This window comes from Haemaphysalis longicornis, unplaced genomic scaffold, assembly GCF_048455015.1.
Source record: "Haemaphysalis longicornis isolate Haplotype H1 unplaced genomic scaffold, Haemaphysalis longicornis Haplotype H1 scaffold_7, whole genome shotgun sequence".
Lineage (NCBI taxonomy): Eukaryota > Metazoa > Arthropoda > Arachnida > Ixodida > Ixodidae > Haemaphysalis > Haemaphysalis longicornis.
The window spans coordinates 9,199,512-9,222,656 of record NW_027526422.1 but is presented as its reverse complement, the minus strand read 5'-3'; the positions used below and the strand labels follow the sequence as shown (position 1 = coordinate 9,222,656).

The 23,145-nt window shown below is 45.3% G+C and overlaps 2 protein-coding genes across 3 annotated transcripts in view; one reads left to right on the top strand and one right to left on the bottom strand.

Moving 5' to 3' along the window:
• Positions 1-23,145, top strand: part of LOC144144445 (uncharacterized) — a 92,303-nt gene that overhangs the window by 4,718 nt on the left and 64,440 nt on the right. For both annotated transcript variants that reach the window (XM_077675895.1, XM_077675884.1), the window contains exon 3: positions 128-238. In XM_077675895.1, the coding sequence (XP_077532021.1) occupies positions 128-238 (111 nt within the window). The remainder of the gene's footprint in view (positions 1-127; positions 239-23,145) is intronic.
• LOC144144447 (uncharacterized) lies at positions 9,498-11,035 on the bottom strand. The gene has a single exon (XM_077675898.1). It carries the CDS (start codon positions 10,719-10,721, stop codon positions 9,525-9,527), a length of 1,197 nt encoding a protein of 398 aa, XP_077532024.1. The 5' UTR covers positions 10,722-11,035; the 3' UTR covers positions 9,498-9,524.

Below are 23,145 nucleotides of genomic sequence, written 5' to 3'. Positions count from 1 at the left end.
GTGGCTGTGTGTCACGGCATAAATATATTGTGCTTGCGATCCATGGCCTTCATTTTAACTGATTTATTCAGGAAATTTTTTTTTCTTTCATCGACTATCACTTCACGTTTGTGCCCTTGAATTGCAGATACGAGCCAAAAGAGATTGCGGCAAAAGTGGATGAGCTCCGCGAGATACTGCAGCAGCAAGGGCACCTTCTTGACTTTCCTGTTGCAAAGGATGAGGCGGGACGGGCCATGTGAGTTTTTTTTGTGTTTGGCAAAGAGTATTTTGCATATTCGCAGCAAAGATTAATACTACATGGTCAACAAAGAATGCATGTTACAAGAAGCGGAGTTCTAACTATCAGAATTGTCTGTATTGTCTTTGGCGAGGCTGGCATTCCACCGACACAGCCACCCATCACTGGTCGTACAGGAGAAAGCAATTGAGGGGTGGAGATGAGGTCGAGAAGCCTCTTCCGAAGTTTTCAGAGGGCGTCGGCTTCTTCCCAAATTCTCAGTTAGGGAAATGGACAAGACCGTTACCTCTGCCTATCGTAAAATAATGACGAGAGATAATTATTTTTTGTGTTGCAAGCAATGTGTCAAGCTTATGTGGTTTTCATGTCTGTTCCCACCATACCGATCAGCCGTTTTGCAAAGGCCCTGAAGATGGAGAACAAAAATTAATAAAATGACGGGTACGTTACTTTTTTTTTAATATACATGTTGGCAACCTTTCTAATCATGTTTGTTTATCAGTGAGGCTTTTGTTGGACGACTGCATTATCTACAATGAAGGTACTAATCGTAATGACAATCTGTGACTTGGACGTGACCTTGGTAATATTTGTATGGTGTTACAACTGGTATATGCAACTTCACATTAGTAGAGGCAGGCTACTGATAATCTCCCTCCATAAAAACATTCCTAATCTTTGTTTCTATGTTATCAGCCACAGTACGCACGCCTGTCAACACATACAAATACTTTAGCGGTCACATCAGAGGGAACCTTTCATGCCAAACACACGTAGGCTATGTAGCTAGCAATGCCACCCGTGAGGCGGGTTACTTTTGTCGTAACCTTTTGTTGTTGGTTAGAGCAGGTGGTTTAGTGGACACACTATCACGGATCCACATGAACCCAAACTCTTTATTGAAGGATTGATGTCTGCTCCTATATATACAGATGACGTGTGGCGCACCTCTTGACATCTGCAGATAATAGTGAATAAGTGATGGCACCCAGTGCTACTGTACGGCACTATTGTACACTTTTTGTTGACTGCTGTTCCTCTGAAATTATTGCTGTGCAAAATGCTGGTTAGGACTAAACTTGAACGCACATCTTTTATCTGGGGTGGGTGTTTTTCATCGCTATCTTCCTCGCACAAATCGATTCAGTACTGTTCCTCTCGAGAGTTTTATCATTTTAACTGTTCTCACAGAGCCACTGCATCATCAATGAGAGCTAGGTAATCTTAACTGTCTAACACTGTCTACTCGCAGGAAAATTGCTGTTTTATGCCATTTTGTCAAACCACCACGTTTTTCAATACATGCCAGTGTCCATTTCAAAATTCAGGTCCTGCGGGCATCGCTCTTTGTAGCAAACGAATAGCGGATGTATTGGCATGGAATCTATGAAGTAACCACCGAACTTTGACAAGCATTTACTTTAATAACGCAATTTATTCAATAAAATTTCATTTTCAAGTGAGAAACATCACATTAGGAAATGAAGTGTTTCCATGGCACTTCTTCCTTGGCCAGTGGAAGCAGCTGCAAAGAGCTGATTAGTACTGAAAAAAAAAAGAAAACCTGTCAACAAATAGCAGGCTAATCCGTTTTTTGCCCCTATTTTCCTCGCAGCGCAGGCTGAAAAACTACATTCAGTAAAACTGAAAAATTGCAGATTGAACATTGAAAAACTATAGTACCCTAAACATCAAAACTGATGTTTTTTTTTTCACTAAGTTACTTTTTCTTACGTGTTAGCCGTCTCAGTTCCCAGTTTATGTATTAATTTATTTTTGCCCGAGACAGCATGAGACTGGAATATCCGACCCACTGCTACCGCCAACGACATTAAAGTGCCCAGCAACCACCATTCATAGTGGCCAACTCCTCTCTGTAATGCCATGGGGGGTACTGAAAGTATTATAATAAATTAAAATAAATAAATAAAGAGCATGCACATAAAATCCTGAAGTTTTTATTGTTTTAAATTTTAAATTGGTACATATTTTTCTCGCTTTCTTTTTATCATGTTCTTCCCGTCTTTATGACATTTTTTTTTTTCCGGTCTTGTCTTGAACAAAGTCCTGTGCATACCACTGATATCGCCTTTGTTAACAAGAAATTAGCAAAAAGGCCTAGTAGAAACCAACATCATTGTCACTTTTCTCATCGTTGACGCCAGAACAGTCAGCAGCATTGCTTAAGGGGGGACGCGGGGATCAGATTTCGAAAAGTGGCCAAAAAATCGTTTTTTCGGAACTCACATTTTCGGATTGCACGTTTTATATTCTATGCGTTCACAAAGTTTCCCCGCCGCAAACGATCGCGAAGTGCCAAAGAAAAATATTTATATCGGCTGAGGTGGCAAAATATTTCCTCAAAATGACGAAAACACGGCAATTTTCGCAGCGCTGTATCTCCGGAACGACGCTACCGGGCGCCGCCATCTTGGTCGCGTTAGATCGGCCGACTCTTTAACTTTCGTTTTCCCGTCGCTCCTTTTGTCATCGCTCGCTCACAAACGCACAAACGGCAGAAAGAGAAAGATAGTGAAACGAAGCAACCGATAGATGGTAACACGCGATTGGCTGTCCGGCCGCGTTTTTAGACACGGCTCCCCTGATTGGGCGCCGCCAGCCAGCAAAAACATGGCCGCCGGGCTGCTGCGCATTTTACGCGCACTGCGCTCCCGATGTTTTCAAGGTTTCCCGGTCGACTCGGTAGCAGTTTACTCGTTTTATCTGTTGCGGTACTTAACAGTGACATTACTGTTATCGCGGCGATAATGTTGAGATCATGCGCCAGATAGGGAAGTGCGCGGCTCGAAAGACGCATCGAAAACGTGCCCGCGACGTCGCCGTGGTCTGTCCTTGAGTGGGAAGCGCGGTGCGTGCGCCTACAATTGCGGTTCGTGAAGCGAACTTTTGGACGCATTGTGAGCATTGCGATGTTATAAAACGCTGAGTTATTGCTGTTACACAGCGTGCTCGCGAGCTTCGGGAATGGAATGACCGACTCGCCAGAAGTTGCGGCGCGCGCTGCATTGGCGCGACGTGTTTGGGCAGCGGCCGATTGCGGGATCGGTTGCTATTGCACGCGAGTAATAATAATTGATGTACGGGAAGTGAAATTTAATGGGAAAAGCGAAGTGACCAACCATATCAAGGTTACCTAAATTACGATCGCGGGGAACACGCGCGTAGGGGATTGTAGGGCGAGGGGGGGGGGGTGCAATGAACTGTCACCTAGCTTATTTGAGAAACTTTTGCCGTGGCTCTAAACTAGTTCGTACAACGAAGTCTGGGATTACAAAATAATATTTTCAGTGTTAAGTAAATTAGAAAAGACGCCGTAAGGGTGCAGCATTCACAATTCGATATTTTTATTGGGTTTTCTATTTTTGCAATGTTTGCAATTCTGTTGTCTATCTTGCAATGATTCATTCTGCTGAAGGTGAAGAGCATGGTATGCTAATAATAATCAATGTTGTAATTGTGTAAAAAAACTGTACTCTGCTTTCAAATAGCTCATCTTATGCTTGTGATGCCCAGATATAACTTTTTTACACCGAACAGCCTCATGTACTAAGCTGTAGCTTTGGCAATGTTATGAAACCCAGAAATCTGCTGAAAGTCTGCTGGAATATTACTAATATAAAATGAAACCATGCCTTACTCTTCATTTTGGAGACAGTTATCCATTAGGCATACATCAAGTAAAGTTTAGGTACCCTAGTAGCCCATAGCAAACTTTGTGGTACACTAGGTGTAAAACTGGTGCTTCTGCCATCTGAAGGCCTGCACATGAAAATCTTCAATTGGCCAGGAAGGCCTCCCAGATGCACCAAATCGAAGGGCAAAGGTCTTTGAGGTTGTCCCCAAGCAAGGACAGCAAGGACTATGCTGCTGGTGCAGTTTGAAAAATCGTGAAGTCTTCGTAAACTTCAAGAGCGGTTTTCTCAAAAGTGCGTTTTACGAGTTCTTCGTTGCTCGTGGAAAGGATAGCATGGCAACCACTGGGCGGATTTTGACACTGTTTGTTTTATTTCAATCCTTGAAGAGTTCTGCAGGGTATGACATTCTCGGATTTTCATTTTAGGGCCTAGATATTTTTTTAAGTGACATTTACGGCCAAGTCATCTGTATACTACTGGTTACAGGTGAAAATAATGTTTTCTGTAAAAAAAATGAAGGGTGTAAAAAAAATTCGAAGAATGTCATACCCTGTAGTGTTCTTTTGACTACAATTTAAAAGTATTCTGAACTTCCTACCATATGTCAATACCTTGCTAGGCTTTCCACGAGCGGACAACATGTACACCTCTGTAACACAAAAACTACTGAAGGTATCATTCTTAAATTTCAAAATTCACCATTTGGAGTATTTTCCAATGTGCCTACCAAATTTCATTACTCTATGTCAAAAAATAAAAATATTTGCTCCGATCCCCACCTCCCCCCTTAATTTAGAAGTCAGTAAACATGCAAGAGAGGTGTTGCACGTGCACGAGGCAGGTTGCGTGTCGTGGGACTATGTTGGTGTGTCCCAGCATGGCTTTAGCTACCTTATTTGCATATTTGCAGAATTGTCAGTCAACCTGCTTTTCTTTTTTTTTGAATCGAACTTTGGGAGAGAGGGCAGACTGGCAATCATTATCCGAACAACTGGAAGTGTTGACTTTCAGAAATGCTGCGAGTTCAGATAAGCTTTGTTTGTTTGAACTTGATGTGCAAATGAACGAGATATCCAGAACGCTCTGGTGTGGTTACAATTGCATGTTTGCTGCACAGTTCTACTAGTAGCATCAGGCTACTCTGCGTGCTTGTTTGCAATGATTTTTGGGTTTATTTTTAAAATTCTGCCTTGCACACGAGCATCACCTCATTGCACAGCAACAAGCCACCAGAATGGCGCATACATGTGTTCCTATAATTGGTGGAAGGGCCGTTATTGCCGAGTCAGTACCACCTGGCTCACGAACAATAGTTTTTAATGGTCAGTGTTGTCAACACTTGGAACAGCGGGGAAGAGATTCTCAAGTGTTTGAGAAGCAATGAACTGCTGGCCTTGTTTTCTCTTCCTGTTGTCTGTTCCTTGCTACATCACGACTGTTGTGGGTCTGATATCGCACCCGCTCATTTATGGCAACTTTCAAGGCAACTGTCCTTTAAGCCGAGGGAACCAACAACTGCATGTTGTCAGGCTCAAGTTCGGCATTGCGGGTTGGCTGATAAGGGAGGGACGGTAAACAAGGATGTTGCTGGGGGTTAGGTTAAGATGCTTTTTCGTGGTGGAAGCCAAGCTTGAGAAATACGTCACAAAACTGTTGGATTGGGACCTGCCAGTGATGCGCGTCATGGCAGCTAGTCCAGGCAATGCTGTGATGCAGTCAAATGTGAAATTTGGGGTTCTGCTAGCGACTGCAGCAGGCAATAGCACAACTAGTGAGGATGAGTAGTTCAACGACTAATAAATGTTAGCCATTAGATGCACTGGCGAGTGTGGTACTCTTATTAGGTGCAGAGTACCTTAGGACCGCACAATGTCCGTCCGCGTCCGTGCGCATAGCATTTACAATCGCAAAAAATCGCACAGGCACCGGCAGGATTCGAGCCTGTGTCTGGTGGACCAGACAGAGTTAGTGTCAGTCGTCTTACCCATTGGGCTACGACCGTTTTTTATTTATTTATTGCCTGCTTTGACATTTGTACAGCACATCACACATCATGTCATGTAATGATCTGTCAACCCTACTTGGCTGACTACTTGGCTTTAAAACATTCTAAGACACACTAAATCGTCAAGCACAGGCAACCACTCAGGGGGATCATCCTCAGCACGAAACACTTCCCGTATATACTGTACGCTTTCAATGAAATTTTCCCTGACAGGCCGGGCATTTATATCCGCATTCCTCACCGCCATTCTCGTCTTCCATATACTATGAAGGCTGAGGAGCATGATCAAATCGTACGGCACACCGCCCTCATTTTTTACAGGTAAGAACCGAATTCCACGCGGCGTTATGGGCAAATCTTTCTTTAACGTACGTTGGAGGACGTCCCAGTGGAACACTGGGTCCCAACAGTCGATGAAGACGTGATTAATAGTTTCCGGCTTTTTGCACAGTCTGCAGTCGGTTGTCCACGGCACAAAAATACCTCTTTCTGCTAACCAAGTATCTACAGGAAGGGTTTCACTGTGTAGTTTAAAGAAAAACGACTTCATTGCAGGCTTCACAGGCATACTTTTAACCCTCCTTAAAACATCAAGCCCTGTGCCCTCACCGTATAACGTCCTATACAGTGGCACAGGTAAACAAACATCAACTAAATCTTTGTACAGGCGCTTCCTGGAAACACTACACAGGTAGTCGAAAGAAAATCGTACCTTCAAAAATTGAACAGACAGAGCCACTTCACGCAAATATCCTTTCACCCCCCTGCACACAATATCACTTGAAGACACAACAAAGTCAGGCAGCACATTTTTCAACCGCACTTGAATTACAGTGCGCAAGAAGGCGTCTTTTTGATCCCGCACAAAACAAAACCTTGCGACAACTTGTCGTAAAAATAAATGACAAAGACCAAGACCCCCCTTTTTGACTGGGCGAAAAATGTTAGAGCGACTGGTTCTTTCCCAGCTGGAAGACCAAATAAAGACCGCAAATACTCTGTGGATTTTTTGGACATTAGCACGTGACATACACAACACTTGCAGCACGTACCAAACTTTGGCTAACAAAAAAAGGTTGCAGATAGTGGCACGGGCAAACATAGAAAAATTGCGCCCTTGCCAGTTTCTGGTTTTGTCTCTCAACTTTTCGGTTTCGTTAGTCCAGTAGTCTCGGCTGTCCCTATAATGATCCAGAGGCACCCCTAGATATTTTGTTGGTGCCGTGGTCCATTGTATACATTCAAAAACGGCGGGGGTTGAGCACCAGTTCCCGTGCCACAATCCTGAACATTTATCCCAGTTAATTGCAGCCCCAGATTTTTCACAAAAGGACTTAACCACCTTAACTGCTTCGCTTATGCTCTTTTGATCGCGACAGAAAACCGCTATATCATCTGCGTATGCGAGCAGTTTTACTTCAGTGTTCTGTAATGCAAACCCCCGTATTCGTTCATGCTTGATTATTTTTAAACAGAAAGGCTCGAGATACAGCGCAAAAAGAAGAGGCGATAACGGACAACCTTGCCTGACCGAACAACCAACATTTATACTTTCACTTAAATTTTTGTTAACGATTATGCTCGCCTTGCATCCGGCATACGCCATCTTTATACCATTCAAGATAACAGACCCAACATTCGTGTATTCTAAGATTCTGAAGAGTATGTCATGGGACACCCGGTCAAAAGCCTTCTCAAGGTCGAGTTGCACCATCGCCACACGACCTGAGAAGGCATCACAGCACTCTAACACACTTCTGGCGACGTGCACATTAGTACTTATCGTGCGACGCTTGATACCGCAAGTTTGATGCGGTCCTACCAAAAACTGAATTACGTTTTGCAACCGTCTAGCTAAGACTTTCATGTAAATTTTGTAGTCAACGTTGGCTAGACTAATTGGCCTATACGCCTTTACGGACAGCAGTTTTACTGCATCTTCACACTTCGGTATCAAGATGATGTGTGTCTCCTTAAAAGACTGCGGGAGAACATGTAGTTTGTAAGCCTCTAACAATACTTCATATAAAGATACAGCTACTTCCCTTTTGAAAGCCTTGTAAAATTCCGCGCTTAACCCGTCTGGCCCGGGTGACTTACAGGTGTTCAGATCATCTATTGCATTTTCTAATTCCTACACACTAATTGGTGCTTCCATTATTTCACAAAGCTCTGGTTCTAATTTGGGCATAAGCGATAAAAATTCATCAGCAAAGCCATCGTTCATTGGAATGTGCCTGTCTAACAGCTCAGTGTAATACTCGACGAACGCCCGCTCAATCGTTTTTCTTTGGGCCGTAACACCATTTTTGTACCGTATTTCCCTGATTTCGTTTTTCTGCGCGTAACGTTTTTCATCAGACAACGCACGCTTTGTAGGCATTTCACCGAACCACATCTTATCTGCTCGTGCTCGCACGATAGCTCCCCTATAACGCTCAATATCGATGACTTCTAGTTTATTTTTTGTGTCTCTTATTTCTTGCTTAAACTCGCCGGCGTTTGCGCTTTCTTCTAACAATAGAGTCCTTAACTGGTGGCGAAGTTCTTGTTCCTTCTCTCTTTTCTGTTTATTGATAATTGTGCTTCTTTCGACAGCACCTATTTTAACTTGTTCTTTAAAAAGGTCCCACTTGACTCCCCAGCTCGTCTGTGTATCACTGTGCATATTAGTAAACAGTTCACTTACCCTAGCTGTAAAAGGTTCATCTTTAAGTACCCGGCTATTTAATTTCCACAACTTCCAATTCCATTTCGTGGCTTTCTGTTTGTTTCCCAGACAGAAAGCCACAAGGCAATGATCGCTGTAGGACAAGGCCTCGACCTTATAACTGTCACACAGTGGCACAAGTTCACTTGATATGTACACTCTATCCAGCCTCGCGTGACTGGCACCTTGAAAATGTGTAAACCAGATTGGATCTCTAGTCGTACAGAGAGCTACGTCATCCAAACAATATTTTGAAGTTATGTCCATTAAGCATTCGGCGCTTTTATCTCTAACCCGATCGTGGGCTGCTCTGTCCTCTGCCATGCACACACAGTTTAAATCTCCAAGCAAGATAACAGCCCTTTCGCACTCAAGGTGCTTACTAATAGTTTGGAAAAAAGTCTCCCGCTCACCCTGTCTGTTCGGTGCATAAATACATATAACTCTCCATTCAATATCGCAAAATGAAAAGTCGCAATACACATAGCGGCCACTCGAATCAGCTACAACGGTCTGTTCAACAATCCCTATTGATCGCCTGATAAAAAGGGCACACCCAGCCGATTTTCCCACGGCGTGCGAGACACACACATTAAAATTTGCTCTAAAAGGTTGCAACATGCGGTCTGTCATTTCCTGGCTTTCCACTTTAGTTTCTTGCACCGCAATTATATCCAGTTCTCGGTCCGCGAACAGCCTACCAAGCTGGCATTGCTTCCGTCTCGCTGCCAGGCCTCGCACATTAACCGTGGCAACGTTAATTGCAGCTTCTAAGCGTACAGCCATTTGGAAAAACTAGACCGCATGCCGCTCACTTCAGACATATGACAAACGCGCGAGTGTGCGTCCGCTAGCGTAGGTCAGTGCGGCATGAGGCGTTCGCCCCGCGTTCTTGGGCACACATAAATCTCGTCACGAGGGGGGCTTTGGCGGCCTCCTCTCTCCGACTTGAATGTTCGTCTTCGGTTCAGGACGCTTTTTCCTCGCTGTGGGCCCAGTCGAGGCACTACCCACCAGGTTCTTCGCGTCAGCGTCCGCAGCACTGTCCTCACGTGGCCGCTTGGCCGCGAGCTCATTGAATGCACCATCCTTCCCACGAGTGGTGGCGTCCTCGGCGTCCATGGAGGCGTCGCTTGGGTAGCCGTCGTCAATACTTGGCAGCGGGGTATCTTGCGGCTGCACCTCCGGCGCCTGAGCTGCCGCTGTTTCTTCCGTGCCCGTCGTCCCCTCAATAGCACTACCTTCGTCAATGTCCCTTTCTTCTGCTGGTGTGTCCGTGTCCGCCGGAATCGGTGTATGTTCCTCATCCAGGCCCTTGACAACCTCCTCCGCCTCCGCTTCGTCCATTATGTGCTTCCAACGCTCTTCTGTTGCTCCGGGTCCGGTGGCCGCCGCATACGTTTTCACGCAATTGGCGCCATCATGTCCGAAACGCCGGCAGACATTGCACTTGGGAACGCGACACTCCCTCCGAATGTGCCCCGTCTGATGACACCGTAGGCACAGCGGTGGTCTTCCCGGCACGGCGACGAGAGCGAGCTCGGTTCCGATACGCAGCTGGTGCGGCAAATCGTCCCTTGCAACTCCCCCTTTCAGCCGGAGAACAACAATGCGTGTCATGGTGCTGAAATTCGCACACCCTGTCGCACGCCACTTTTCTTTCGTCACTTCAACCACAGTTCCGTACGGCGCGAACGCTTCCTTTATCTGATCGTCGGGAACATTGTGCAGGACCCAGTGAAGCTTGACGCGGACGTCTTGCTGGCACGGGTCAATTACCAGGCACCTGTGGCCCTTGACGGTGATTTCTTTCTTCGCGAGCACTTTCTTCTTCCCTTCTTCGCTCGTAAAGGTGACTGCCCAGATATGATTCATCTGGTAAGTGCCGAGGGCAGCAATGTCGGCGAGCACAGCGTCTTGCGCTAACGCGTCTCGAAAGTCTTCAACTCGGTACGGTCGAGCCCTTACGTCTCCATGCAGAAAAATGGTGTTAAAAACAACAGACCCGGTTGGCAGGGGAGGCAGAACAACAGAGTAATCCTGGGCATCTTCAGCATTCCTGTTTCCGCGGCGAGACTGGGCCGCAAACGCCGCTCCGACGGAGCTCATGATTCCGCGTCCGCACGCTGCGGTGACCGGAAGTGGAATGATTGGGCTACGACCGTGAGTTAGTACCTGAGAGTCAAATGGCTTACTCCCTCGCTTCTAACGGTGCGGAGTACCTTAGGACCTCCCAGTGTCTGTCCGTGTCCATTCGTGCGCACACCACCATCAAGCGAAAATCAAGCGAAATTCGATTTTAGCCATGAGTTGCAGTTTCATATAGGGAATAATCAAGGTGCAACTCACGGCTCAAACCGAATGACAGTCGGGGCGCAAATCGGATGTCACTTGGGGCGCAACTTGGATACCATTTCGAGTCCTCGTATTCGGCACCCTCACCATCATCCATGGAGTGGAAATGCTGCCATTTTTTCAACAATTTTTTCTGACATGCACATCCAGGGGGCGACTTTGCTCTTAGCCTTAAAGGGGCCATGAAGACGAAATGCAAGTTTGTTTCATTCGAAAGATTTGGTGTTTTGTAGAACCTCCAGCTCTTGTCCAGCAGGAAACGATGCTTTTTTCACTGAGAAATTTAACCATTTAAGCTAAAATTTCAATTTGTCTGCCACATCGTGTGTTTTGTGATGTTGGCAGTGTCGTATCCGAGGCAGGTTTATAAAACAAAAGTTGGTACCTGTGTTCACTAAGGCTGCCACCCCCAGAAAAGACATTTTTTGTTAGCCTGGTTCCCGTCTGCCTTCATAGGTGGTGTGACGATACCGTTGAAGGACCACTGTTCGCACACAGTTTTTTTTCTGTCCTTGTACCTGGCTTATCGTTATGGTTAATTGTAATTGTGTTGTGAAATATTACGTATGACTCAACTGGAAGGGTCATGTATGTGGCAGTGTCGCTTATGCCAGTTGACCAGTGTTGTCAGACAAGTCCAACTCGCTCAACGGCTGTGCAGCTTTGACTGGCATATAGTGCGAGCCGTATGCATTACGGCTTCTATGTTTCTGTGTTCGCTCATTTATTCCATTGCTTAGCCCTACGCTCTTGCTGCTATAAAAAGAACGTGCACTACATTTAAGTTCCAACAGCTCGTTCTGCAAGCCTATAATCTCTGTTTTACTTGTGTTGTATTTTGTCGGCCTCAGCCACTCGCAACAAACTGCCCGTAATACGTCATAGGTACAGTGCGGAAAAGTCGCTGGTGGGTCGCATGGGTATTCTCTGTTTTCCTCATTATACAGACTATTTGACTGAACTTAAAAGTGGTGTCAGTGTTATTCTAACAGGTCAATCTTTTGAATGAACCGAACTTGCACTTTGTCTTCATGGCCCTTTTAAGCGTACTTGTCCCAGTGATCCTAGTTGTTAGAGGAGGGTGAATGCTGTGCAAGGGAATCTGTTATGGGGAGAGTGTCACCGAGATGCTTAAATTTGCATCTGAAGAACAAAAGATATGTGACAGTGCTGGTGTCCGTAGAAAAGTGCCGTAAATGTATGACACAGTTTGGTATGCCCTGCTTTGCATTGTCCGAGGCTTGATGCATTGGCCAATCAAATGTCTTAGGTCAATAACTGTATACTACAATTAATAAAGAAATTCAGTAATGAAATTCATCAATATCAAGCAACCATTAATATTTTCATTCAGTAATAACCTCAGCCACTGCTGAAATTCGCCACTGACTTATGGGACGATCCTCAGGTCTTGTACCTCCGTTTATTTGCATGATAAGCAAAAAGGAATTCTGTACCAGTTCCTTTGAACTGATTTTGAGCTACTGGTTAGACTTCACTAAAATCTGCCCTGTTCATTTATGTTGATATCGTTTACACTTGAGCAAAAAATATATATATATTCACCATAATTACCTTACTCCCCTCGTTTCGTATGTTTTATGGAATCTACTGCACAATTGCAGTGTTGCGTGGAATGGCCTTCATAAGGCGGCTTGCCACGCGGTGAACCCAGAGCAGTTTGTGTGCTGTGCAGCAAAGCAATTTAAAAGCAAAGCTTTCTACCTCTACCAGCCAACAGTCTTCGTGGCATGCGCAACAAGAAACTCCCAACGTGGCTGAGGAAGGGTAGGGCGCTTTTCACTCGTGGAGCTCACTGTAGATGGTGCGGTGAATTTACCCAGCGTTCCCTGTGCATTGGAGCTGCTTAGCGTCACTAAATAAAGGCTTTTAGAGTATCGGCACTCTTTTCTCTCATTGTTATGTGCTGCCAGGATTTTCATTGGTCCGTTGGCACCACTTGATATTTGTTTACATGTGGGCGCAGCCATTTTGTTTTTGGGCGGCCCTCCTTTCTCTCTCTCTGCTGCGCGGACGCTAGAGCGGCCGGTCTCACTCTGCCCGTCACAACCGGAGGCAGTTTCGTTAGGAGAGATGGCAACACTGCAAGCCAGAAACAAAATGGCCCCCAGACACTTCCGGGTGCACAAAGTGGCGCTACTCTTAAGCGTAGCTTATTTTGTGACGCTAGAGCTGCTCGCATCGGGGGTCACGTCGGCGGGACCATTCCGTCGGCTTTGTCGTCTGCTTTAGCAACGGTTGTTTCGGGCCTGTTTTGGCGCAGCTTCGCATCCATTGCGTGCTTCCTTCACACGGCTTGATTAACTTGTTTGACAGCACCTCCTGGGTAACCCGGGCCTGACGAAATTAAGTGGTCGTTCGGTAAAGATACGCTAAGGATTGGTTTGGAGGGCGGGAAAACATAATGTGGAGGCCACATAAAGACATCTGGCCGATAGAAAAACGCTACTTTTGCGCACTGCTTGCCACAAATGGGACTCCGTTTTCTAAATTGGTGGTTACCAATTCAGTTGTGTTTTAACAGGTCTTACAAAAGGCAAAGGGAGCAACTGGCTCAGATAAATAGTGATTATAAAAGTTCTCTCAGCTTTCTCAAAATTCTCAAACTTGCTAAACTAACTAGTTTTAATCCCGAATTTACAATCGCAAAAAAATAACACAGGCACTGGCAGGATTCGAGCCTAAGCTCACATGCCGAATTGTTTCAGTGTGTGCGCTTGTGTTAGGCAGTGGGTAGCCCCGAGTTAACACACCAGGATGGCTAGGTTCCGCTGCCTCAACCTTTGAAAGAAGCTCCTCTCCGTTTTCTTTGTGCCAACGCGCGGCTGGGCTAGAGTAGCTCTAGCCTGGTTGTGGCCAACGCTGCTGCATTCCGTACACGCCCCCACAAATTCCAGGTAACGGCTGGCAGAATCTCTGGTTTCGCTCTTTGTAGAGCCACGTGTGTGAATTCAAGTGACGTCGCTTGGGCAATTGTTGTGGGTGTCATTTCGCGCTTTGCTTTCCAACCCCCTTCACAGCGTAGATTGGAGCCATTTTTTTTACTCTTCAGTTCTTCAAAACTTCAAATCAACCGAATGCTGCTCAAAGCTCTAAATATCCCCCTCCCCCTCGAGAGGATTGTATTAAAAGGGACATTTTTTTTTACCATTATAAGCCAATTATATCTTGAAATGTTTCTCCTTATGTTCGCCGGTGATCATGTGGCCCATCTTAAGTAATGCTAACTTGGATTGTGCGACTAACATAGCTTAATAGCTTATCAATGTAAACTTCCCTGTGTCACCAGTTCATATGAGCATGTCCGCAAAACGTCAGCATTCACTGTGTGATTGTCACAAGACCGACATGGCCACCACACATTCATACTTACAGAGCTTCAACAGAAGGGGAGAGAGCGTGTGTGTAAAGTAGGATGCTCCATTGCTGCAGACTGTGTTTCAGAGCGCTGCTCTTAGGGCCCATTTTTGGGTTACACGGCGTCGGCGTAACCAAGTTAACTCAGGAGCACAGGGCAGGGTGAAATGGAGCGAATGCGGAGCGCAGTGAAGAATGGATGATGTACAGAGTTCAGAGTTCGAAGAAGTTGACTCTTGATATTTTAATGTAATAAAGAGTAAGATTAAGGAACAATCTGTTGCAGACCTGTGCCTACATGGCATACGCACACAGATGCGATGGCCGCTGGGATCAGCTCCATGATCACTCACCAGACAGATTGCTGATCCACTTTTATGCAGTGCGTGTGAGGCATATGCTGACATCACGTGTCCCTTTCTTCTCTGCCATGCCATCGTTCTGTTCTCCCCCGACCAGCGCACACTTCGCTGGGCTTCGCACATTTGCGACGCAAATTTTTCACAATTTGAGCTGCCTATGCTTATGCATAATGCAAAAAACAATCTCCAAGTAAACACACTTGCATGCCCACACTTCTGGCTTCACTCCAAGGCTTGGGCTCTTGGTTTTTTTTGTCCACACAACAGTGCTGCTTTGGGGGAAAGCCTGCTTGTGTAAACCTCAATAGAAACTTGTTGTTTAAATGGAACACTTCCTGTTGCATTCATCATTGCACTTGTTGACTAATCTAGTTGCCATCCTTCCTGCTGCATGCTTTCTTACCCTTTTCGTTTCACCTGGTGTCATGGTGTAGGGGTTCCACTTCTGGATGGCCCTGTTTGTTTCACTGCTGGTCACTCGTCACACCTTTTCTTCATTCTCAGAAAATTGGTGTTCACTTTTCCGTTGCACTCTTTTTGCCAGCCCCCAGCACTCTCTGGGTGAAACTCGGATGTCACTTTTCGAGGTGTGTCTGAGGGAGAGGTCAGTTTTCAATGCCCAGCTTTTACCAATAGCAGCGTAGAGACTCCTAGAGAGTCGGTTGGAGCGTTCAGTCAAATCGACAAGAAAACAATCTTTATAAATGAACGGTTGGACAAAAAGGAACTCCCAAATTACTATCAAGGCAGGACACAAATTTAACATACTTTCTGGCTAAATCACTGGAAGTACGACCATCGAGGGAAAAATAAAAACATTTTATAAGGAACACACAAGATAACAATGTAAATGGAATGCTGTAGTTTTTACAATTAGCCCTTGGAACTGGGTTTCAAGCATCCTTGGAAGTTACTTGGGCTGAGAGATGATGGCTAGAGCGATGATAAGTGTGCCTTCCAATATGAAGGTTCCAAAGACAATGGCATTTGCAGACGTTTGCGCATTTATCTGGGTGAACCACCATAGGGAATGCTGGTGCTAGTGTCATGCAGAGTCAACCAGTGGGCTGTTTAGAAGCGGGTGTCGACATTCACCTTTCTCCAGTACTATTGGCTTTTTGTTTTAGATCCTCCGCCTCCCGCTTTCATCTGTACACAAGTGCTTCAGTGTTGCTATTTCACAGTGCGCGCATGGTCGGTGGCTGGATGTGCATGTGACAGCCACGTGTGGCCTTACAGCTTACTCCTTTTTAATGTCACATGGTCTACTTGGGGAGAGGAGGGGTGGAAGTAGGCACGTGGCTGCTTTAAGGCCTTGAGTTGCACCTGTTCACGTTGTGGCTGTGTCACATTTATTCTCTTCTTGGCCTTTTTTTTTTATGCTGTTCTTTTGCTTGCACCCTCCAGGGTTCGGATAGCTTCCGCCTTCGCCATTTTTGGTAATGCTCCGCCGTCCTGGTGTTTAGACGTGCATCTTGCAACACCTTCCACTGCGATGCTAGCAGCAATGACGCACTGTCATGTGGTCCTGTGACATCTGTTGCCCTTATTGCAGAGCTCTCTATTAAATTCTTAAATGTCTCCATGCACTGCAAAGGACCAGAAGAGTGAAGAGCTGTCATTGCATGACTTTTCTTGTCTTGGTGACTTTACATTCCTAGAACATTCTGCCATTGAATGTTCATATTTACATGCGTACTGTGGCTCGCCATGTTTATTGCAATGATCATGTACACTAATTGAGTTTTTTAAATGGCCTTTAATTTATTGATTCAAGTGCATCTGCTGCCTAGTAATGACTGCACAACTGAGTTACAACAACGGTACCAAGATTTATGAGAATGTCAGAGTGTTTAAAGTTTAATGTCATTATTACTGCTAACAAAAAGATGCAGTGAGGTCTTTTTTTTTTTTTTTTTTTTGAAAAGCTGAGAGATTGGAGAACTTAATGCAAAGGCTATAACTTGTGATTTTGAGGCCTAATAATGAAATGCGTTTAGAAGTTTTGTTTTTCATCATTTTGGGATGGTGGGCAGTGGCATTACAATTAAAACCTTCGTAGCTCAATTTTGATGCGAACATGTTTTATTTGATGTCCTAGGGAACGTTCTGTGACCAGGTTAAGGATTCTCATAGGAGATGATGATAGGTAGTGCATGTATTTACATGCAACCGAACAGACATGCTCACACGCTTTTCCCCCTTCTCGTACTCCTTGCTAAAATGAAGAGTGATTGTTTTTCAAGAGGAGATCTGTTGCAATTCTACTCCTTATCATCCTGCATAACGCATCTTTTTCCCTCATGGAAAGAAGAAAGGTCATCATTTCTCCACTCATCATAAGCAGTCTTCTGTCTACACAAGTCATTACACTTTACCTCTCATCCACCACTGTCTTTCGTGAGGACTAGGTCATGATGATGGTGATGGCGTCTCATTGTTCAGTCTATCAAAATTTTGTAAGCCGCGCCAAAAGTTTCCAGGCTGTAAAGAGTTCATCGCAAGCAACGTTTGAGTGGGGCTGAATCACTTTATAACAGTATGAAAAGGTGTTTCCGCCAGCTTTCTGACATAAAATCTTTCAGTCAGAAGTAAGATTGTGTTTTGAATTGGGTTATTTACTCTAGGCGTGGCCTTGAAACTTAAGGCGAGGACCGTGCTGGCATGCACACGAGTGACTTCTTGCTTGAAGCTGGGGATAGAGGTTGCTTTGTATGGAAAAATGTGGGCACCTTTCTGTGACAGAACCCTAAAGTTGCAGGAGGGCCTTGGCACCTTTCTGTGACAGAACCCTAAAGTTGCAGGAGGGCCTTCAAGTGTGATATACCAGGACCATGCGCTGTATAAAAAGTTCAAGCGGCTTTGGTTAGTTGTAGTTCTGTCTGCATGAATGACCGATTATTTTCTCATTTATGGCCGCTGCAACAGCTATCGTTCAGTCACATTTCTTTGCGTGCACATTAAAGTTGCAGCTGCAGCCTGCTGTGTTAGGGATGCTGTCTTGGCAAATGGGTTATGCCCAGTGAGCTGCAGGAACTTTTCTTTGCTCAGGGTGTCCGCTAAGCCGGCCACTTTGGCCCCAAAGGAGCAGTATCATGAGCTGAACTGTGGTGTATTTGCGAAAAAACTTATAGGAGGTCGTACCTCCAACCACAAGTATAATTCATGATTTACATTACGTGGACAAGATTATTTATTTATTTATTTATTTATTGCCAGGCTCCAATTTGCTAGGAAGCCCAAAACCGGTAGTTTCAGAATAATAAGTTTTTTTTTGTTGGTCAACTTGAGCAGAAATAGCAGAACCTTCTACATAAAGTGTCCCCGAGTCTGTATGAGTGGCTGTAAATATGAGACAGTGGCTGTAGATATGAGACACAATGTGCGTGTCAGTCTCATTTTCTTTTCAACTGTGGTGTGACTTCCTTTGTTAAGACGGATGCATAGGAATATCTTTCTTCCTAAAACTCAGCTTGCTAACACTGCACCATATTGGTCTTTGTCATAAGTACCAAACAGCAGTGGCTTTGTACTTTTGCTGCCCCTAGAGCAAAAGCAACCATGCAGTCAGAACCCCGTGAACATTGCAGTGCCTGTCAGGTGGCGACCACTTGTCGTGAGGCCCCTAGTACTGCCTGCCTGTCACAGCATTAGCAGTATTAGTGCATGCCTGAAAAGAGAAGAAAACAAAAAGCAGATACGAGAGCCCGGCCAACTGACGCCTTATCTCTGCAAACGTGAGACTTCTGCGGCGTGAAGATACGGCACTCAGTTGTCTCTTTGGGTGTGGTACGGCCGTAGGCTATGCGTTTGGGTGGCACAGCTGCAGCTTTCTCATGTCTCGAGTACTTGTACTAACGGTGTTGTAATGTGGCCAGTCCTGGGAGCCTTGTTGGAAACACCTGCTGTCACCGTGGCTCTCCGGGTTCCTCTGATGCGTTTAGCTGCTACGAGCAGTGGCTGTTGTGCTTTGTGATGGCATCTTTTGGGAAGGAACTGGGTATCTGAAATGCATATTTTTTAGTAGGCAGCTTTCATGTGACGTTGGCGCCATTGTTGGTACTGCAGTGCAGCTTTCCCTGTGCGGTTAGTGCGGATAAGGCTACCGTTGCTGCTGTAGCCAGGCATAGCATAGCGACTGGTATAGCGGCTGTCGTGACGCCGATGAGAACTGTGTATAGCGTTATTAAGGGATGTACTATCGTGACACATTGAAATACGATCATTTTAGTGGCACCTGAACATTCATTGCAACCGTGTGGGGATAATCTCTTTTTGACAAATCTGTTGTGGAATGAAGGTGCAGGGAGGTATGAATGAGGAGGGGGTTTTGCAAAGTGGCTTTCTTTTGAATTGTTTCACGGGTTCTTATAGGGGCTCCAGCTTTCCCCCCTCTCCTGTTGTGAAAAAGAAGGGGCACCGCCCCCTTGATCTCGACTCCACTGAATCACTTTGCCAAGGCTAATGGTTATTTAATGTCCCATTTGTATTTTTTGTTTTCTTATAACTTCTTACTCGCACATTACTATCATCTGTAAAGGGGAGTAAATGATTTCCTTCTCGTGATTTTATTCCCCATGTTGATTCTATCACACGTGAAAGCGCTTGCAAGTGCATTTCGAGTGTCATGCAGAGGTTACGATTGCTTTTGTAATGATTACGTTATGTAGGGTGTATGAAGTGGATAAAAAGCTGTTGCGTAGAATAAATGATGTCTGATTTAAAGATTCAATTTGGAAAGCCAAGTCTGACCTCTATAAAAAAAGCCAGGTGTGACCTCTGTGAAAAAAAAAGCTATTGAGACGCCTAAAGAAAAAGCTCTGTTTTCTGAAACCACAAAATGCAAAAATAAAAGGCAAAACAATGGCGTGCATACAAGCAGAATATCAGGAAAATGAGAAAGGAGCAAAAAGTGGCCTTAAAATTCATCATCAGGCTCATCACTATATTATCATCAATGATTGACTTGCGCCCCCAACTTTGGAAACACCGCGTCAGCGTCTCAGTGCCTGCATGAGGGCCGGTAGTGACATTCCAGCTGCTCTCAACTAACCCCTTCACAAGACATGGCGCCATCCCTTCCCTAGCGAAACAACTGCAAGCCTTGTTTCGCCATAGTTGCTGAAAGGGATGCAAAGGCCAGAGAATCTCCCACTGTTCCCTTTCCCTTGCTCGATCGCAATGCGAACGCACAGGCAGAGCACAGATCGGGTCTTCCTTCTGCCTGCAACCCATGGTGGCTGCTGTGGGGGCTAGTCCATCGGCAAATTTTTAATCTATCGCAATTACACAAGCAACCACCGGATGTCTGTTGGCCATCCATTGTGGAGGGCCGATGGACGTACCGTGTACATCCGTGGGACGTCCGGATATAACACTTTCGTACGTCTAGTCGGACGTCCAAAATTGGATACATTCTGGATGTTCAGTAAAAATTTTTAGAAACACTTAACAAGAAGCTTATGCTTATGCTCCTACAACGAATACTCACCAGACAAGACGAACACTACTGGGCAGACAAGCGTACATGAACACAGTGAACTTGCTTCACATGTCTCGCTAACGGTTCTCAATTGTTATATATCCTTCTACAAAGAGATCATCGTTGGAGTCGGTGAGGTGCTTCAGAAAAGTAAAAAAAATAGGTGTAATTTTAGAAATATGCAGATGAAAGTTACAGTATACATGTCAGGGTGTTGATGTACAAAATCTTTTCAATTGAAAAGCAAAGTAGCACTTTCGTTTTTTTCTTTTAGGTTCAGTTTAAGAGCATATTTGATGCTTCGTAGTAACTTTGTACGCCCACTGCGGATGTAATTCGGACGTGTACTACATCCGCTTCTAGATGTCCAGCGTACGTCCGAAAATGTGCATTCATACATGGACGTACAGTAGCCGTCCAAAGTGGGCATTGGATGTTCGGCTGTATCTCGGATGTCCGTGGTAGCTTGGGTAAAGATAGGCGCTTTTGGAGCTTCTGGTCAACAGAGAAGACTGCCGCAATGTGTTCGCTTCGGCTCCGGATCCGTTTAACTTTACACCGTGCCCCCGGAGAGTCAGAACAAGCTACTGAGTCGGCTGCAAAAGGCGCCGGCCGGCACCGGGTCCGTGAGCGCGGCCAACTGCGAGGGTTCAAGGCGGCAGTCATTGTGCTGCTCGCTTTATTACGGCCTACGCAGCGCACAGATTGTCTGCACCGTAGCTGCGTCAACTCCCTTGCTCTCGCCATGTTTCTTTTGCCGTCCTCTTTGTGCCTCCGCGCGTGGTCATCCTCCTTGGGTCAGCCCGACTCCTTACCAACAAATTTGCCAACAAGGTGAAAATTTGTTACGGTGGGGGGATTAGTTCCGCCGGACGGCCTTCGCCATGCCCACGCCTTCTCTCCACTGAGGGGCAACCTCCTCGCCCTCCCCGCGCGCGCATGCGTGGTCGGGTCCCGGTAACCCGCTACCGTAGCGTGAGCCTCCGCTAGCCGCTTTGCTAAAACTCTCTATTGACGGAAATTTTTATAGCCCGTTGCGCACAGGGAAAACATAGCTAAAGTTAGTTTTCCGAAAAAAATGTTGCGTACCTAAAAAAAAAAAAAAAAGCCAACTGCAACACGGATTGAAGGCGGGCCAGTCTGTGTGCCCTTTGTAGTCTCGTTTCCCGCGCTGTTTTATATCCCAAGCTGGCTCGGGTGGCAGGTGCGTTGAGCAAAGTCGTGTGAAATTCGAAACTTTTGCGGCTGTAAAAACACATACTATTGCAGCTATTTCCGCGGGTTTTATTTTTCTGTGGAGACTTTGCATACTTTCAAACGAGTTCGCATATACTTATTTTTAATTTTAAAGTACAATGCTTTTTAATAGAAAATTACCAACGCGAGACTTTTTCAAAAATTGCAAAAATGTCTGGCCTTGTTTTTGTGTATCTGAACAAGCTAGGAAGTTCATTTTTTCAAGTATTGTTCCTCTGTCCTTTTCCATTCTTCGTGCCAATTTTAGTTTGTGTAAAAAAAGTGGTTCATTATGAAAAATGCTCTGCATTGCAGGTTAGTTGCGCATCTTGGTCTATTTTGAAAACCGATATAAAAAGGCCATCTTCGATTTTTTCCAAACTTTCACAAATTGAAGCCAAAGTTCTCTATCACAGGTTTGAAAAACAAGTACCATTTTTGTGTGTTTGTAGCTATAGAGCACTAAATATGACCTTGTAGCAGTCTTTCGGGGCCTTGTTTTTTGTTTTTGTTATCGAGACCGTCCCGAACCAAATTATAAGAAAATAATTGCGAATTAATTCTATGGAAGTTATGTGCATGTGTCCTTATTCGACTAATATTGCCGCGAACCATGTATTGGGTTTGTTTATTTGTGTTTTGCTTTTGCCGGTCTGTGTTATCGGTGTTGTCTGTGGACCAAGGGAGGCGCGTGTTCCGTTCTTTCTTTCTGTGTTATCTCTTCTGATAGGGAGAGCATTCCGAACTAACGTGACCAGCCTAGAATAATCTTCGTTGATCCACAGTGTTCTGATACCCTCGCGCCGAGTGGTAAATCCCGCAGAGCAGATGCCGCGGCATTCCACTCTCGACGCTCGACTACGCACGTCACTTTCTTGACTGCTGTTTCGCCGCCTGTGTATTCTTTGAGTTGTTAGGGGAGCACAAGTTCGCTCCAATAAACTTATTTTCTTTGAAGTCAACTGCGTCGTCTTTGGCTACGTGACAATATTGATTCACCAGTAGAGCTGCGGAGGTCTTCCACTTTCACTGTAGTAAAACGGCTAACAATTTTTTTTCAATCATCTGTCGCCATTGCGCTAGTGTTGCCAAGTGCAGGGTTTTCGCCCAATCGGAAGGGCGTTTTTAGAATTTTTCTCTCGTCGTTGGGCCGTAGTGTCGTTCAGCCATTTCTCCGCCAGGCGTGGGCTATTTTGAGTTTTTGTTGGACGTGCAATTCAAATCCAAATGAAGCCGCGAAAGTACGAAATTATTTCTTCATCTAACGGATTGTAATGCTAACTTTGGCTACTGGATCGCGTTTCTTCAGATCGATCTGCAGGCAGAGAGCGACAAAAAGGACTCATCGGAGAACGACAGAGAACGACACAGCGGCATGCGCGCAGAGAGGGAAGACGGAATGTTCACTGTCCGCAGCTGAGTAGCAAACTTCTGAGTTCTGACTGCTAGAAATGGCCGGTACAGCTAAGAAAATCATCCTTCATCACACAATGAAAACACTCAAAATCGCCCACGCCTGGCGGTAAAATGGCTGAACGACATACGTCCCGACGACGAAAGAAAAATTCTAAAAACGCCCTTCCGGTTGGGCGAAAACCCTGCACTTGGAAACACTGGCGCAATGGTGACAGATGATTGGAAAAACAAATTTAGCCGTTTTACGGTTCGGGACAGTCTCGATAAAAAGCAAAGGAAAAGAAAAACAAGTCGTCTTGTGTGA